General features: G+C 40.9%; 1 protein-coding gene across 2 annotated transcripts; it reads right to left on the bottom strand.

Moving 5' to 3' along the window:
• Positions 1-7,635: 7,635 nt before the first annotated feature.
• Positions 7,636-10,946, bottom strand: LOC145523098 (olfactory receptor 8B8). Of its 2 annotated transcripts, XM_081532887.1 has the most exons (2): positions 10,932-10,946; positions 7,636-8,550 (listed from the first exon to the last, which is right to left on the bottom strand). In XM_081532887.1, exons 1-2 carry the CDS (start codon positions 10,944-10,946, stop codon positions 7,636-7,638), a joined length of 930 nt encoding a protein of 309 aa, XP_081389013.1. The 2 variants fall into 2 exon arrangements, with proteins under 2 accessions (XP_081389013.1, XP_081389012.1); XM_081532886.1 differs by lacking the exon at positions 10,932-10,946 and having other exon boundaries at positions 7,636-8,577.
• Between the last annotated feature and the right edge of the window lie 7,093 nt (positions 10,947-18,039).

The raw sequence follows: 18,039 nt of genomic DNA, 5'->3' as shown, positions 1-18,039 counted from the left end.
CAACAGTTGGTGTTCTCAACAAAGGAGAACGGTTGCAGATGGAGGAGATGAGCAGAGATTCTGAGAATGTGCATGTCTTAACTAGAAATGAGGAGAGAGGCCTTACAAAGGGGGCTGGACCACCCTGAGCCACATTATAAGTTAATTTTCCTAAGTTCTGATCAGTCCTGTAAAGCATTCACTCCTTTGGAGTGAAATAGGGGCAAAGAAGGGGGAAGAGAAAGGGCTGCTTCTTCATTTACCTGTCTAGGACATAGAGTCTTCTCCCTACTAGGGAAGGTGAAGCCTCAGTGAAGCTAGAATCACATTTGGGGTGGAAACTGGTTAGCACCAGAATTTGTAGATGGTGAGCAAAATGGGAGAGCTGATGTCTCCAAACTTGCCTCTGACTTTTGGTAAAGAGTGAAGGAGAAGGATGGGGCTGTAGACCAGGGAAACCTGAACTCAGGTGGTGGGAGGAAAGTGCAGAATGTCACACATGAGAAAGAGTCAAAGAGAAAGCTGCTCTTAGAATTTTAGAAAAGGAAATTTAGGATCCTCAGATGAACACATCACTGTTAAAAAAAAAAACTCTTTGTGAAGAAGGAAACAGTGTTGTCCTATGCAGCCAACAGAAGCATTTTACATCATTCCACTGATGTTACAACTCCTAATATAATGAATATAGTCATTAAAAATCACGATTTTCAAATATATTTAGTCACATGGAGAGCTGTTTACATTGTGTTACAGAATGAGAAAAAAAGTTATAAAATCAAATGATATGATCACATTTGTTGCTGTGTTTGTGGATATATATGTGTGTGTTGTTTTTGCAAACCAATTTAAGTCATCATAGGTACACACACACACATTTCTGAAAGAATAAACACACAAATCCCAAGAGTAGTTAGTTATCTCTTGGTGGTAGGATCATAGATTTTTTTAATCTTTTGCTTACCGATACTTTTATGTATTCTTACAACACTCAAGCATTGCTTCTGCAAATTTAAGAAAAATTATTTTAAAAAATTAAAAACAAAACACTGCATAATTTAGCATTTTAAGATCTCACTCAGGATTTGTTCAGCGCTTATCTAGCACCTTCTGTATCTGCCAGGCATTAAGCTGTCTGCATGTGTTAGATCACCTAACTAAGGTTGGGACTATAACCTCAAACATTTTCTGGATATTTGACTTCACAATCCATATCACCATAGTCCAGCAGGTCTCACACATGCTTGTATTACTGACCCTATTAAATCAGTGCATTGGATAAGGAGAAAAGTCTTTGGCACTCTTCCTTGACATCTTTTTTTGGCAAATTGTTTCAAGTGAGAGTGAATGCATGGACATGTCCAGCTCTGAGGCAGCAAGACCTTGGACTTGGCACAAGGTGCATATACATGCATCACTATTTCTTGCACATGCAGATTGAGCCTCTGGAAGGCAGTGAGTGGCAGGAGTGTGAACACCAGAGTCAGCCAGTCTAAACTCAGTTCCTTACTTCACCACCTACTATCTGTACAATCTATTTTAGGTAAGTTCCTTAAGATCTTTAAGCCTCAGTTTGCCCATTTACAAAGCAGAGAGAATCATCTCACATGTTGTAGGAAGTCTAAATGAGAACTTGTGTAAAATGTTATTGTTTGTGTCTGAAGAACGTGGTCCCGTGAATCTTGTGAGACTCTTGTCCACCTTCATTCTCAAATCAGTCATTGCAAGATGTGTGAAGAAGGAGGCAAAGAGACAAGGAGTCATATCCTTGAGGAGGCCAGACTGAATGGCATCTACCACCAAATTGTGCAGTCAAGTGTCTCGGGGCTGTTTTTTTCTCCCACTCCAGACCTCACAGGTTCTTCCTTTTATGTGGTCTCACTAGTCACTGATCGAACCTGGGAAACTATCATGTGTGCAAGTAAAACGTGGTGAGAAATGATGCTAAGGAATCATCATGTTTGGGACACAAAGCATTGGCCTCTTGACTGAAAGCAAGTCTCACTTATACATACACAGGTATCTTCAAAGAGCAAACATAAATGACTACAAAGACGAGTGTACTCCCATTAAACAGCTGCTTGCAGAATCACATTAAATAAAGCTCATATTTCAGTTTTAAACACCATTTGTCTCCACATAAAACCAGTGCTTGGGCAGGGAAAGAACAGGATAAGCCAGATTGTTTTGCCAGAAAGTAATAAAGTGCTCAAAATCTAATGTATATATATTGAAAGGTCATAAGATCCAGTGTGAGGAGGGTTGCACTGGACAAACCAGGGACAAATTGAGCATCAATGTAAATAATGATAATAATGAATCATAACTCAGATAAAATTAGAATGTATGAGTCCATAATGATATAAATGAATGAATGAATGAAAGAATATAGAAGAAGCAAGGGTTGTTTCTGACAAAACTACAAAAGTCTGATGGAGTTAGAAACAAATAACAAAAGTTTGACGGAGTTAGAATATCTCCATTTTACAACCATCAGAGTAATAGAATCAGGCAAGCACCATCAATGGATGTTAAAACTAGGGTATATGGAATTTGAAAGATGGTAACGATAACCCTATATGCGAGACAGAATAAGAGACACAGATGCATAGAACAATTTTATGGACTCTGAGGGAGAAGGTGAGGGTGGGACATTCTGGGAGAATAGCATTGAAACATGTATATTATCATATGTGAAACAGAACACCATTCCTTGTTCGATGCATGAGACAAGGGCTCAGGGCCGGGGCAATGGGATGACCCAGAGGGAGGGGATGGGGAGGGAGGTGGGTGGGGGGTCCAGGAAGGGGAACACATGTAAACCCATGGCTGCTTCATGTCAATGTATGGCAAAAACTATTACAATATTGTAAAGTAATTAGCCCCCAACTAAAATAAATAAATTTATAAAAAAAAAAAAAACTAGGGTGTGAAAGATTGAAAAGGAACATCACACTTCATAGTCTCAAAATATCTCCCCACAATTTACTTTTAATTACAAAGGGAAAAGTAGTAATCTTCCCCAATAAATTACCAAGGAACTTGCAAAGTTTCAAGAACTCTGATTGAGATTAAAGAAAAAGGAAGCTTTGCTCTGAGGAAATAGTGCCGTGCGAAGTCAGCAAAGAATCAGGCTGTGGTCTTGGTGACTCTTTTCTAAGTGTATTAATCTTCTGAACACAATCATTTGAGATTATGGTCTCCATTACTCTGGGAAAAAAAGGAGCTTAATACATGAATGATTCATTTCTATATTGTACAAATTTTTCTTCAGCGTGCTGTCTCTGGCATATTAACTAAAATGGGAATACGAAATGAATGCCCAACTGTTAAATTTTTCTCGAAGTCCTATGTCCAGTTGGATAGTGGCTTAGAGTTTGCTGAAGGTAATCGTTTTATAGAAAACTATAAATTTTACTATTAGGAAGAGTGTAAAGTGGTGATTTGGGCTTCCCCTGTGGCTCAGCAGTAAAGAATCTGCATTTGATACAGGAGCCACAGGATACCCGGGTTCAATCCTGGTTTGGGAAGATCCCCTGGAGAAGAGCATGGCAACCCACTTCAGTATTCTTGCCTAGAGAATTCCATGGACAGAGGAGCCTGCTGGGCTAGAGTTCATGGGGTTGCAAAGAGTTGGACATGACTGAATCAACTTAGCAGCAGCAAAGTGGTGGTTTACAGATAAGGATACGGTCTGGCTTCTGCTACAGGTGCCAGGTGACATGTGCCTAAAATTAGGGGACAGGAGTAAACGTAAGAATAACATAATCAAGGGCCTTCCAAGTGGCTCAGTGGTAAAGGATCTGCCTGCCAATCCAGGAGATGAAGGTTCGATCCCTGGATCAGGAAGATCCCCAGGAGGAGGAAATCTCAACCCACTCTAGTATTCTTACCTGGAGAATTTCACAGACGGAGGAGTCTGGCAGTCTACAGTCCATAAGGTTGCAAAAGAGTCCAACATGACTGAGAGACTGAGCAGCAATATAATCAAGGCATCAGTGATGGAATATTAGGGACTAAGCATGTGTGTGCTGCTGGAAGAGATGTGTTCCCAGAAGACAGAACAGGGAAACCCCTTTGGTAAGTCAGCTGCTAAAACTGCTAGATGGTCCAATCTTGCATCCAACATAGATTTGTTTAATCTCCACTGTGCATGTCCTGGGCACTGTGCTTGGTGTGGGGAATATCTCAAAACAGACACCAAGAACTCTGCTCACACAAAACTACACAGTCTAATTTGTGGTAGGGATAGATACAGAAAAGAAAGTGACAAGGACTTTACATTGTGAGCATCATGAGCAGAAGCACAGAAATGAACTGGGGGAGCAGAAAGGTCTTCCAGAAAGACACCTCACAGTAGGTGGTCACAGACTGGAAGGCTCCAGAGCACCTTCCTGTCCTAGGATTAAAAAGATTACCAGCAATATGGTTAAGCCAAGAAAGAGCCATTTAAGAAATTAAAAGAGTGTGTAAGGAAGAAAAAGGAAAGAGAAAACATTTTCAATTTGCTCCCTCTTTTCTTTACCCATCCAGGCACCACAAATAGTTTATGAAGTAGAGGAAAGGAAAGATATAGAAGAGACAGTAATACAAACACCACCACCACCAAAATTAAAGGTGATAAGTTTTCATGAATGCCACCCTTACCAGTACAGAGTTTGGCCAAAGTGGACAGTCCAGATGTGTGTATGCTGCTAGTGAGAGTGCAGCTTGAGATTGAAATTTCAAGAAGGGATTTTGCAATAAAATTCAAGAATCGTGTGTAATTCGGTAATTCCTTGTCTAGGAATATATTTTAATGGGGAAACTCAGATTTATTGAATGTTGTTAAGCATTATTTATAATTTGGAAATATGAAAATAACATACAGCAGTAGAAAAATGTTCATTGGATATAATACATCCATATGGTAGAATTTTGCACAATTATAAAAAACAAAATTGAAGGCAAGAGATCAGAAAAAAAATTCTGGCTGTGAGCTCTGTTTTGGGAAACAAACTATTGTAGCTAGAGATGGTGTTTCTTGCTTTCACAGTGTTCCTCTCTCTCTCCCTCTTTTTGGCTTCATGTGACCCTTCACATACATCTTTTCTGCTTTTTTATTCATTTATTTATCCAATAAGAATTCTTTATTCCCTCCTCTTATAATTAATTTTCATCTGTTTAAAGCAACTTCTCATAGACTCTGAAAATAAAGACAACATTGTGTGTATGTATGTGCAAAGACTGTCAAAAATACATACAATTAACAAGCAACAGTGATGGCCCCAAGGAAGGCTACAAAAGGACCAGAAAGGACCAGATGCCTTTCACTGATTATTTTTTGGTAAAATATTAAACATCATGAATCTGTACTATGCATTTAATATACAAATAAATATATATAGTAAATAGAATGTAGAAATAATCTGATCTAGCATAATCATTTTTCATATAAGCAAGCATGAACCCAAAAAGATAGAGTGATTATCTCAAGGTTACACAATAAATTAGTGGAAGTGCTGAAGCTAGGAGAAGAGTAACTAGCAGGAATGGAGATGAAATTTGCTAAGCACTTGCCATTTAATTCTCTGAATAATCCTGTGAAAACATTTGCTCAGAGACATCAAGTAACTTGGTGAAGATCACATAGCTACTGAATAAAAGCTAGGGTCCAAATTTGATTCTACCTTCCAGTTCCCTAGTCTCTGTTTTTCTAGGTCTTTATGCTACTCTCTTCCTCTCACCTATCCCAGCCATCTAGCTTCCATACTGTCCATCCATCTGTTCTATGTTGTTAAAGCACAGTTCTCTCATTTTGCTCTCATTCTTTTGAACTCACCCTTATTGATCTGTACAATCCAACAGGCAAAGCTATACATCCATCCAAACTTCATTTTTCCATATAGAAGAGACTTTTCCTAAAGAGACTCTCATAAATCAAAAGTATTATCACTGCATTTCATGTATTGTTGCTTCACACACACACACAAAATTTATCCCCTACAATTTTCTTTTAAAACAAAACGCAACCCTAACCCTTATACATAGAAACATCAGGCTCTGGATGTACAAACTTAGGCTGTACTTCCACCCTTTACTGTAAGGTGTGTTAGCTAGGGTCCCAGCAGAAAACAGATGATCCACTGAAACAAAGTAACCGAAAAATATAACAAGGGAACTATTTGCTGGGGTGTACACAAAAGGTGATTTGGAGAGCCCACCAAAGGGAGATAGAGCTCCCCAGACTAGCAACAGCCAGGAGAGACTGCAGCCCCTTGGCCTGAAGAGACAAAGGAGGGAGCAGTTACTGTAACCAAGTAGGAAATAGGGCACTCAGTTCCTGACACTGTAGCCCAGCTGGAAGAAATTCTAGGAAATAAATATTAAAAATATCACTCTCCTCTCACCTTCTGATTTTCTCTGCTGATGCTACCATTACCTAACCCAACCAGAAACCAGGGGCCAAAGAGCCTAATGACAGATCCATTAGAGAATGCCTCCCAGGGCTTAGAGTAAGGTACCAGAAAGTTGATCTAAAGGGTCACACAGAAAATGCAAGCAGTACCATAACAGTCAGTGACCATTTCCTCTGTCACTGGCTGCTGTGTGGTGCTGACTGGATAACACTAGGTTTTCTATGGTTCTGAAATAGTCTCCAAATCCTCAGCTGACCACCCTGAGTGGCAGGTTTCTCCATGCTTGCTTTAAAAGCACGGTTTGAAAACGAGGAAATGATTGTGTGTGAAATATTCCCCAAATCCTGTCCTTTGTAACGCTGACATATTCTTTGAGGTCTTTCACACACTCTGGCCAAATCCATTGAAGTCCAAGCGGCCAAAGCTCCACGTCACTATCTCAGGAGGTACCGTGTGTGCTGCTGTCCGGGTTCTAGCACACTTCCCCACACACTCTGCAGAATTCTTCAAGAATCCGTCTGGCCATTCAGCCAAGACCATCTCAACAAAGTGTTATACCTCCTACCTTCATGTGAAAATGTGATATCTAAAATTAGCCCTTGAAAAGTTGCCTGAAATTTCTGTAGACAAAACCAGATTTTCATGTCCTAGACCAACTCACACTTGAAACGGAACCTTCTAGGGCAGCTGAGGGAGGAAGAAAGTGAACAGTAATGGAAAGAAATCAGTATTGGAAAGCAGGAGCCTGGATTCTAGTCACAGTCCAGCTGCTGAGTAGCTGAGTGGCCTTGGGAAAGTTACCTAAGCCTGAACCTGTTCTCAAAAATAAGACAGAACTTAACTAAATAATTCTTGAAAGTGAAAAATGAAAGCTTTAGTCACTCAGTCATGTTGACTCTTTGCAACCCCAGGGACTGTAGCCCTCCAGGGTCCTCTGTCCATGGAATTCTCCAGGCAAGAACACTGGAGTGGGTATCCATTCCCTTCTCCAGGGAATCTTCCTGACCCAGAGATCAAACCCAGGCCTCCTGAATTGCAGGCAGATTCTTCACTGTTTGAACCACCAGGGAAGCTCAAATGATCCTTAAGGCCCACTAAATGTGAGTATCCTCTAGTTTTAACAATCTTCTTAAGTTAAAAGGCACTTATAAGGGGAAAGACAAACTTGTTGAGAAAGGGTTAAAATTTCCTCCATGTAATCAATGGAACTTGAATCATCTATGGAAGGAAAAATTTCCCTTTCCTAAATATTGCCCCCTTCTCAGGAGAACAATATTTTGCTTAAAGTTTTCTTCAGAGCACTTTTGACGTCCTTATTCCTCAGGCTATAGATTAAAGGGTTGAGCATGGGAACCACAATGGTATAGAACAAGGAGGAGACTTTCCCCTGGTTCATGGGTAAAAGAGAAGATGGTTTGAGGTACATGAATGCCCCCGACCCAAAGAAAAGAGAAACTGCAATAATGTGGGAGCTACAGGTGCTAAACGCTTTGGACCTGCCCTCAGTGGAATGAATATGGAGAATGCTAGAGAGGATGAGGGCATAAGAAATGAAGATGGTAACTGTGGGCACACCAATATCGATGCCCACAACAATGAAAACCACCAGCTCATTTACATATGTGCTGGTGCAAGAGAGCTCAAGAAGGGGAAGGATGTCACACATATAGTGGTCAACAAGATTGCTGGCACAGAAGATCAGTCTCGCCATGCATGCTGTGTGGGCCATGGCCCCAACAAACCCCATCACATAGACACCCAACAGAAGAAGTAAACAGATCTGGGGAGACATGGTGGGCATGTACACCAGTGGGTTGCAGATGGCAACATAGCGGTCATATGCCATCGCTGACAGGATGAAGGACTCAGAGATGACAAAGAAAAGAAAGAAGAAGAGCTGAGTCATACACCCTGCGTAGGAGATGATGTTCTTCTTTGAGACAAAACTCATCAGCATTTTGGGAGTGATAACAGTGGAATAGCAGAAATCTATGAAGGATAAGTTATAGAGGAAAAAGTACATGGGGGTGTGCAGGTGAGAACTGAGTCCAATCAGGGTTATCAAGCCCAGGTTCCCCACCACAGTGACCATGTAGAAACCCAGAAACAGGAAAAAGAGGGGAAGTTCTGGCTGGCTGGTTAAACCTGCGAGGATGAACTCTGTCACAGAAGAGTTCTCAGCTACCATTCTCATTTCAGGCATTCTGTGGAAACAAAGGAAAGGGGTCACTTAGCAGGAGAGAGAGCAGTGCTGCCCTCCCTGTCACCTCCCAATTCTTTAGAATTAGACGCACACTTGGATATTTTGGAATCCCATGGACAGAGGAGCCGGGCGGGCTGCAGTCCTTGGGAGCTCAAAGAGTCAAATACAACTGAACAACTAACACTTTCATTTGGATATTTTGGACTTCAGCAGAAAGGCCTTTCCAGAAGCTATGGGTCTTGTTCCCATGACTCCCTAGTAACTCTGCCTCTGGAGCGTCCTCTGGAGGGCGAACCCGTCTCTAAGAGGACGGCCACTGCTGCTGGGAAGAAAGGACCCAAGGATGCACTGAAGACTCTCCCAGATCCTTACTTCAGTAAACTTCAGTCTATTTATCATGCCCTTCCAACTCCAGTCTGCTCAAGTTTACAGTAACTGGGGTCATTTTCTGGGAAGTGTCCTCTGAAAGGACGGAGCCAGTCCAACCATGCCAGTGTCCACCTCATGGTCAAATTGGACAGACTAGATATAGGAGGTGCAAGCGTGCATGCCCAGTCACTAAGTCGTGTCCGACTCTTGTGACCCACCATGGACTGCAGCCTGCCAGGCTTCTCTGTCCATGGAATTTCCCAGGCAAGAATATTGGAGTGGGTTGCCATTTCCTCATCCAGGGGATCTTCCCAACCCAGGGACTGAACCTGCATCTCCAGCATTGACAGGCAGATTCTTACCACGGAGCCACCAGGGAAGACCAGAAAAGAGAGATGGTCCTTCCCAAAGCCTTTACTACCTGAAGGTGGGGACTTAGGAAAAGTTCAGCCCAGATTCAGTCACTCACCTCTTTCAGCCTGCAGTTTTGGCCGCAGTCCCTCTCAGTCCAACTCTTGCCCTCTGTCGTTCAGACAGACAAATGGTGTAGTATTAACACAAGTGAATGAACTAAGAGTTACCCCTTAACTCTCTGTCCTATTTGGGGGAATCAGAGTTTGGGCTGACTTCAAAATTTTCCTGACGTGATATCTGATTGAGACTTTGCCCGGAGGCTTTTTTCCATCTTTCAGAAAGGATACCGTATCATTGCCTGTAATCAGTGCCAGGCAGTAACAGGAGACTGAGCCGGTTTTATTCTGGGTTTAGAGATCTGGGGACCTGATTAGAGGTACTGGTAGAAAGCCAGAGGTTCCCCCAGGACTACAACCCTAAAAATTAACTCTTAAAATAAGGAACTTTTGCTTATACCCAGGATAATATTTGATTGGGATTTTAGAAACATTATTTGTTCAATTAACATCCACTCAGTAAAATGCAAAACTAATAACTTACATTTATTGAGCACTTATTGTGTGTGTATCCCCAACAATCTTCCTCTATTAGCACTTATATGCTGACCATACCACGCCATATATCAAAGCATTTTATATATAATACTTTAGTTTCATTCACCCCCAAATCCTATGAACTAAGTCTTATCATTCCCATTTTAGAAATGCAGTATTTTACTAAATGTTACAAAGGTCATGTGAAATCTAAGTCCATTTAACTCCAAGCCTGGTATTTTTAACAATTACATTTAATATCTCCCTATGGGAGATAACTAAATGTATAAATCCTTACCCTCAAGGGTCTGACATTCTTTTAGAAAAGATAAAATAGGATATATCTGACTAAATAGGCAAAAAAAAGTAATAAGTAAATAATTTAAAGTATTAGTAAAAGTAATAACTAAATAATAAAAAATTATTTATGAAAAATGAAATGCATCTGTTCAATAAGTGACGCTAGGAAAACTGGACAGCTACATGTAAATGAATGAAATTAGAATACTTCTTAACACCATACACAAAAATAAATTCAAAATGGATTAAAGACCTAAATGTAAGGCCGGGCACTATAAAACTCTTAGAGGAAAGCATAGGCAGATTACCCTGACATAATTTCAATCTACCTCCTAGAGTAATGAAAATAAAAACAAAAATAAACAAATGGGATTTAATTAAACTGAAAAGTTTGTGCAAAGCAAAGGAACCTTTCCTCTTTTCCTAACTCCCCTCTCTCATGACAAGTTATTCCTCTGTGTCCCATCTCTTAGAGTCTTCTTGAGCTCAGTGACAGCTAATTCACATTTTGTTGTTGTTTAGTAGCTAAGTCGTGTCCGATTCTTTAGGGCCCTATGGACTGTATCCCACCAGTCTCCTCTGTCCATGGGATTCTCCAGGCAAGAATACTGGAGAGGGTTGCCACTTCCTCCTCCAGGGGATCTTCCCAGCCCAGGGATCGAACCCACAATTCCTACCGTGGCTCTTGCATTGCAGAGAGATTCTTTACCACTAAGCCACTAGGGAAGCCCAGTTCACACTTTGAGGCCCCATAGATTTGAAGCAATACTAAAAGTCATCTAATCCTGTTTTTCACGAACCTAGCTATAGAATTGAATTAGATAAGAATGTGCTTATTAAATGTACATACCTTACTGCTCTAATCCAGATATATAAATCAGAATCTCCAGGAGTAGGTTTTTATAATTTGTTTTCTCTTATAAATCTCCCCTGGTGATCTGAATATTTGGCCAGGTTTGGGATACACTGATCTAATTCTCCTAGTCTGTATCTTCCAGAGAGGAAAATTGAGGCCCAGTAAATTACAGAATTGGTTGGTGGTGGAATGTGGAATAAAACATGGGTCTCTAACCTCCACGGTTGAAGAGGGCCTATAGATTATCCAAAAGAAGCCGACCTGGTCATTTAACTGAAATGCAAAGTAAAGGCAAGTAAATGACATAACTGGGCAACAGACCTAGAAGGGAAGGGAAATCGCTCAGTCGTGTCCGACTCTTTGCGACCCTGTGGACTGTAGCCTACCAGGCTCGTTCGTCCATGGGATTCTCCAGGCAAGAATACTGGAGTGGTTTGCCATTTCCTTCTCCAGACCTAGAAGAGCACCCCAAAATTATACTAGGGAGATACTTGAATGGCATGACAGGAAATATGTATATAGTGTGAATCCATGGAACATTTTGAACAGGAGAATAGATGACATGATCAGATGGGCTGAGAAAGACCAATTAGTTTCACGGACTGGTGGGTGTCAATGACTTGATGTGCCGCCCCTCCAGGCACTATGTTTTATCTTGTAATCCGGACAAGAGGCCTTAACTCAAAGCACAGCAATAAGGTAAGGGACCAAGGATGAACTTTCAGAATAAATAGCAGGTAAATGGAACAAAAGTCCTTTCTAAGCTTTTCAGCACATTACCAATCATATAATGTGGGCCTTGCCTTGCAGCTGTGGTGTCCTCTACCCTCAACTCTGAATATTTTTTACCAGGCCCGGAAGGACTGATGTTGAAGCTGAAACTCCAATACTTTGGCCACCTCATGCGAAGAGTTGACTCATTGGAAAAGATCCTAATGCTGGGAAGGATTGGGGGCAGGAGGAGAAGGGGACGACAGAGGATGAGATGGTTGGATGGCATCACCAACTCGATGGACATGGGTTTGGGTAAACTCCGGGAGTTGGTGATGGACAGGGAGGCCTGGAGTGCTGCGATTCATGGGGTCGCAGAGAGTCGGACATGACTGAGCAACTGAACTGAACTGAACTGGAAGTTCAGGTGCCATCACCAAGCTCTCTGTGTTGGACAGCTTTTATGCCTCATTTCATATCACTCAGCCTATGCTTTCAGCCTCTACTGTTTCTCTGGAAGCTGGCAGCATGCAGTTGTAGCCAGACAACTGTTTCTCAGCTGCACCAATACATACACCTTTCTTTCTGTGCTAGGATGCCTCTGCCATCATATGTGGAACGTCTTTGGGAATCCACTCAGCCATTCTGGTGCATGTGCAAACCTGCAATTGTTAAGGAGTTAACATGTCCTGGGAGCCAGTGGATAAATGCTCCTCTCTTCTGTTTCTGGAGGTTCATTCTTCATAGTATCTCAGAGAGCCTCTGAGGGATTTGATTGTCAATTTCCCATTAGGGTAAACAGCCCAGTAACCCAATCTTGGATTAGTTTTCTATTCTTTCCTGTTTTCACTTCTTTATGCTGAGATCATTTAAAAAAATAAGCTACCTGCATACAGATCCTTGTGTCTGGCATGACTTTGTGAAAACCTCAGTTAAGGTACTCCTAAAACAGTATGTGGAGCAGGTCTGACCTAAAGGTTCCTCATTCCACCTGAGAGGAAACAGCCTCCCCCAGAGCTGTTTGATTCTAGGTCAGAATAATGCAAGAGACTTGGGTCAGGAAAATCCCCTGGAGAAGGAAATGGCCATCCACTCCAGTAATCTTGCCTGGGAAATTCTGGACAGAGAAGCCTGGCAGGCTACTGTCCATGGGGTTGCAAGAGTTAGACATGATTTAGCAACTGAACCAGCACCACTACCAGAAAACTAAATATGAATCATGAGTTTATTGAGTACCTGAAATTCCATGTTGCAGAGAACTTCGAGTATGTTCTATCAAAATATCAAAAAGTCAGACAGAGTAGGGTCTCAAGTCACTATCAGGTCACAGCCTAATGGGGATTAGCCAAAAAATCCTGCAGTGCCTTGTCTTGAGATTTTTTGCAGCTCTCCTCCCAACATATCCCTGTCTCTGTGGACATCTATCTCCCTCCAGGAACATGAAGGATGGGCCCTAGGTTTACTCACTCTTGTGTCTTTAAACCAAATGGAAAACCTGGCTTGCAGCAACTCACAAATCTCAGATTCTCAGTCTCTTCATCTGCAAAATGGGGTTAACGATAATCACAGGGTGGTTGTAAGAGTTAAATCATACAATGGAAGAGTCTCACAAAGAGACAGACACATGGAAGAGGCTTTATAAATGTTATAGGAGATATACATAAAGAAATATAAGATATGTATAATTTAGAAAGGCAATGAGAAAGAGAAAAAGTTTGCTAAGAGATAAATGAACCTGACCTGGGTTTGATCCCTGGGTTGGGAAGATCACCTGAAGGAGGGCAGGGAAACCCACTCTAGTATTCCTGCCTGGAGAATCCCCATGGACAGAGGAACCTGGGGGGCTACAGTCCATAGGGTTGCAAAGAGTCGGACATGAGTGAGTGCCTAAGCACAGGACAGGTGAACCTGAAAGGGGCCAGAGTCAGGCTCATACAAGTTGGAAGAAGAGGAGAGCTGATAGAAGTGAGAGAAGTTCTGAAATAATATTTTTTCCCCCAAAACTTTGTGTAAGGCCCATCTCTCCAACCAATTTAATCCATAGACAGGCTTAAGGCCCATTTTACCTTGTCCCTATTTCCTGTCCAAAGCCAATGCTTTGTTTTTCAAATAATTCTACCACACCACAGAGGCCAAATCACAAAGTCAGGTGAGCTTTCCTTTACAGTCTCTAAACTTCTCTTTCTGTACCCACCTCTAGTCTTGATTTAAAACAAACAAACAAACAAACAAAACCCTTTTCCCTAAAGACTCACAATCCTAAGCTTTCTTTACCTTCAATTCTGTGTCAGAACCAGCTCTCTAGAAAATCAGACAAACTCATCAACAGTCAGCTAAAGCTTGTTAGGGATCACATATATCCCTCAACCCTTCCAGATATTTTTTAATGAAGACCAAATCTTTAACAAAGAAAGCACAGGTCTCCAATTATGAACTTTCAAACAGTACTCAATTGATGAGAAGTATGTTTTCGTCAGAATGAGGCACTTGAAGTCATCATCACTGGGTCTATAATGAGAACCTCATTGGTACCAGTGTGTCCTCCACTTGGCAAGCTAATTATAAACCTTATGTCAGTCCTGTGTATATGTGTGTGTGTTTTGTGTGTGAGTGTCGAGTGACATTTGCACATAGCTGGTGCTTGCTAGTCCTTCATATGGGGAATAGATTTTGATCACGTCTCAGTAACAAAAAGATCCATCTCAAGCATGGATCTTGCACTTAGAAATTTGCCACTGCCTTGGTGATTACAAGAAATCTCAGGCCCTACTCTTATTCCCACTGTAGTTAACTTGCAATTAAAGAAAACAAATCATTATTACAAACCTGAAAGGAGTCCCATAGGAAAGGGGCTCCTTGGGGCACAGAAAGCAAAGAAGACTCAAGCTTCACTAAAAGTTGACTTCTCTAGAAGCCTTAGAGGATTCTTGTTTGAATAATAGAACAACCAAGAAAAGTTTCTTTAGATTTATGTCACTTCAGAGCATGTTGCCATGGGAACTACGTTTCAAAATCTTCTCAACTGGGGCTTCACTAAAGTCATGTTCCCTGAAGAGCAGATGAAGCCCAAGCAGGAAGCAGTGTAGGAAGAACTATTCTTAACTGCATTCTTTTTGTTGCAGAACTGCCCTCTTTCCAAAACTTGAATCTCTATATAGTGGTGCTTTACTTTATTTATTTCTATTTTTTCTGTCTTTTTTTTAATTACAGTCTATTTGTATCATTCCATGTGTGACACATGTAAATGCAATACAAAGGCTGTCATGCACATGCATTAACTCTCAGATTTCTGGTGGCACAAGAGTGGCTCCAAGTGTATTGACCATCACTACCCACCAGAAGGAGGCCAAGCACAAGTTACAGTTTCATGAAAAGAGGCCCAGAACCTGACCAAAGAGAAAAGATGGCAACAGATAAGTCATTATTTGAAATGGCCTCTGTTAGCTCCTGAGAAAATAAATATCAGGAGTTCTGTAGCTTTGTGTTATATCGAATCTCAGTATACTTTTATTGAGGTTTCCCTGGTGACTCAGACGGTAAAGAATCTGCCTGCAAGGAAGATCCCTTGGAGAAGGGAATAGCAACCCACTTCAGTATTCTTGCCTGGAGAATCCCATGAACAGAGTAGCCTGGTGGGCTACAGTCCATGGGGTTACAGAGTCAGACACAACTGAGCAACTAACACACACACATACTTTTATTACACATTTTTAACTCCTTAACATACAAATCTGTACATAAACGATATATGTATTTAACATAGAATCCTAGAATTAGAAGGGAACGTGGAGGTCTATAGTGAAGTGAGTGAAGGCACTCAGTCATTTCCTACTCTTGGTGACCCCATGGACTGTAGCCTATCAGGCTCCTCTGTCCATGGGATTTTCCGGGCAAGAGTACTTGGAGTGGGTTGTCATTTCCTTCTCCAGGGGACCTTCCTGATCCAGGGATCGAACCCCAGTCTCCTGCATTGTAGGCAGATGCTTTTACCATCTGAGCCACCAGGGATGGAGGTCTATATTGGGGGTAATTAACATGTATTGAACACCTGCGTATCAGGCACTCACCAGTAATTTTACATACATTAAGTCATTTATAGAAAATGAATAATCTCCCAAAAGTACAGATTTGGCAAGCTTAAGAATGTCATCCAATGGAGTCAAGAATACTAACAATAGTACTAATATTTTATATTTTAAGGGCTTACTACATGCCAAAAACTACGCTAAGTGCTTTACACATATTAGCTCAGTTAATTTTTTTAGAAAAATCCTATGAGGTAAGTACTATTATTATCCTACTCAGCACAAGAACGTTTCCTTGACTCAAAGGAATCAGACTTGGTTATCTCTTAGGACAGCCTGGTCTACTTAAGCCTCAAGGTGTCTGTAGTGATGGCAAAATTAACAGCATTTGCTAGACTAATGATCAGAAGAGAAGAGTGGAAAGGAAAGATCAGGTATCAAGGGTGACTGATTTCAATCTCAGGACAATAAAAAAAGAAAGTAAAGATGTCAAATAAAGACCTAGAATTCAGACCAGACTGTCAAGTGCTAACGTAGGTCTAGGAGGTGTGGTCAGGAAAAGCTGTGTGAGATAGGAGCACGGGGCGAGGTCACTGAGACGTGCACTAGGAAGTTCCATAAGCTGGGAGGATCACAGAAACCATGAGTCAAGAGTTAAAGATGAAACTTTTCAACACAGAGGGAGGAGGAAGTTGTTAGTAAATGTGACAGAGATGTGCTGGCCCCGAGCTGGCTTTGTGGTCAGATGACCTGAGTCCTGATCACATCACTTACTGGCCCAGTAAGATTATAGAGTTTGCCCCTTAAGGACCCAGTCTGTAAACAGATTAACACCTAACATACAGGATTGCTGTGAGAGGCAATTGTCATAATTTTTTATCAGTAATTTTGAATAAATGAAATATCACAGGATGCTTATTTTTGCATATCCTTTTATCCACTTGGTCAAATTCTGCCTTTTACTTTTCATCCACTGTTTCAGGATTGAATTTCCTCAGCTCCAACTATATCATAAGTGACTACAGGGCAAGATAATATCCTGAAATACTGTTTAATCTACATACCCAATATTGAACACAATGACAAAAGCATGTATTGTTCATTAATATTTAGTAAATTCAATAGAAAGAAGTGTAAATATGATTCTATAAAAGTCCAGATTTGAAAAGTGTTAAGTTCAGGATGCATTTACTATTTTTTCCAATGCTAAAGGAATTTGTTAGAGGTTTTCTATAAATAGCTAAGTGGTAAACCCATTTCCAAAAGATAAATAAATAAAGTAGATTTCACACAGCTGGTTTTACTGTATTTTTGATATTTTAAACATGCTGATGTTGACACCAAATGGACAGTCATGTTGGATGTTGTGTACCTCTTGGGTGCATCCTGTGGGATCTAGATATTTACAGAATAGAAGGAGCCTCCCAATATTTTGAGGACTGGCAAAGGAGAAGTACTTAGTGACAGAAAGAGATGCAAAGTCTTCCCAAGTCAGAAGTTGCCCAGAGCTCCGTTTCATCATAGCCCACAGTTTGGGGCTCTTAAAATAGGAATCCATTTTTAAGTGACATTTGTCTCAGGAATACGTATGCTATAAAAAGCAAATTTCACTAACACTAGCAATGTAAAATACATGGTTTCAAGGTGTGTTAAGGGTACACCATGTTCCAGGATTGTGCTAGGGGGGAAAAAAATGCAAGAACATAGCACGGCCTCATTTAAAGGCAATTTGATGGATGGGAGGTTATTGTAGGCATTGGTACAGATGTCTCAGTTGATTTTTTTTTTTTTAATCCTGAACATTAAGATTCACTAACTTTGTAGAAAGCAACAGACTTTCTTTGTTGGACAGAACAGAGATGTCTCAGAAATCCTAATTGCAGGATGGTGAAGATGCTGCTATTTTTGAACATCTCTGCTGGTCAGGAAAGCCACAAGGGCTCTGGTTAATGTTCTTATACTTTTCAAAGCTTTCTCTAGGGAACTTTTCTGAAGAGGAGTTTTAATCAAGATGCAATGTGATATAGTTGAAGGAACTATGTTTAGGAATCTAAAGATCTAGTTGTGTGGTCTTGAAAAAGTAAAAATATTTCTCAGTCCATGATTTCCTCTTCTGTAAAGAGGAATATCGAAACCTGCTCTGTCTACCTCATGATTTACCCACAGTGCACCAGATGTGTTCTTCCCTGCTCAGAATTAAATAAGTTTCTCAAATTTCCAAGCTCACCTTTCTTATCCCCTTATCCCATACAAT

Source organism: Giraffa tippelskirchi, chromosome 10, assembly GCF_054371585.1.
Source record: "Giraffa tippelskirchi isolate mGirTip1 chromosome 10, T2T-mGirTip1v1.2.pri, whole genome shotgun sequence".
Lineage (NCBI taxonomy): Eukaryota > Metazoa > Chordata > Mammalia > Artiodactyla > Giraffidae > Giraffa > Giraffa tippelskirchi.
Note: the sequence above shows the minus strand (reverse complement) of the source record. Positions and strands in the feature narration are given on the sequence as shown.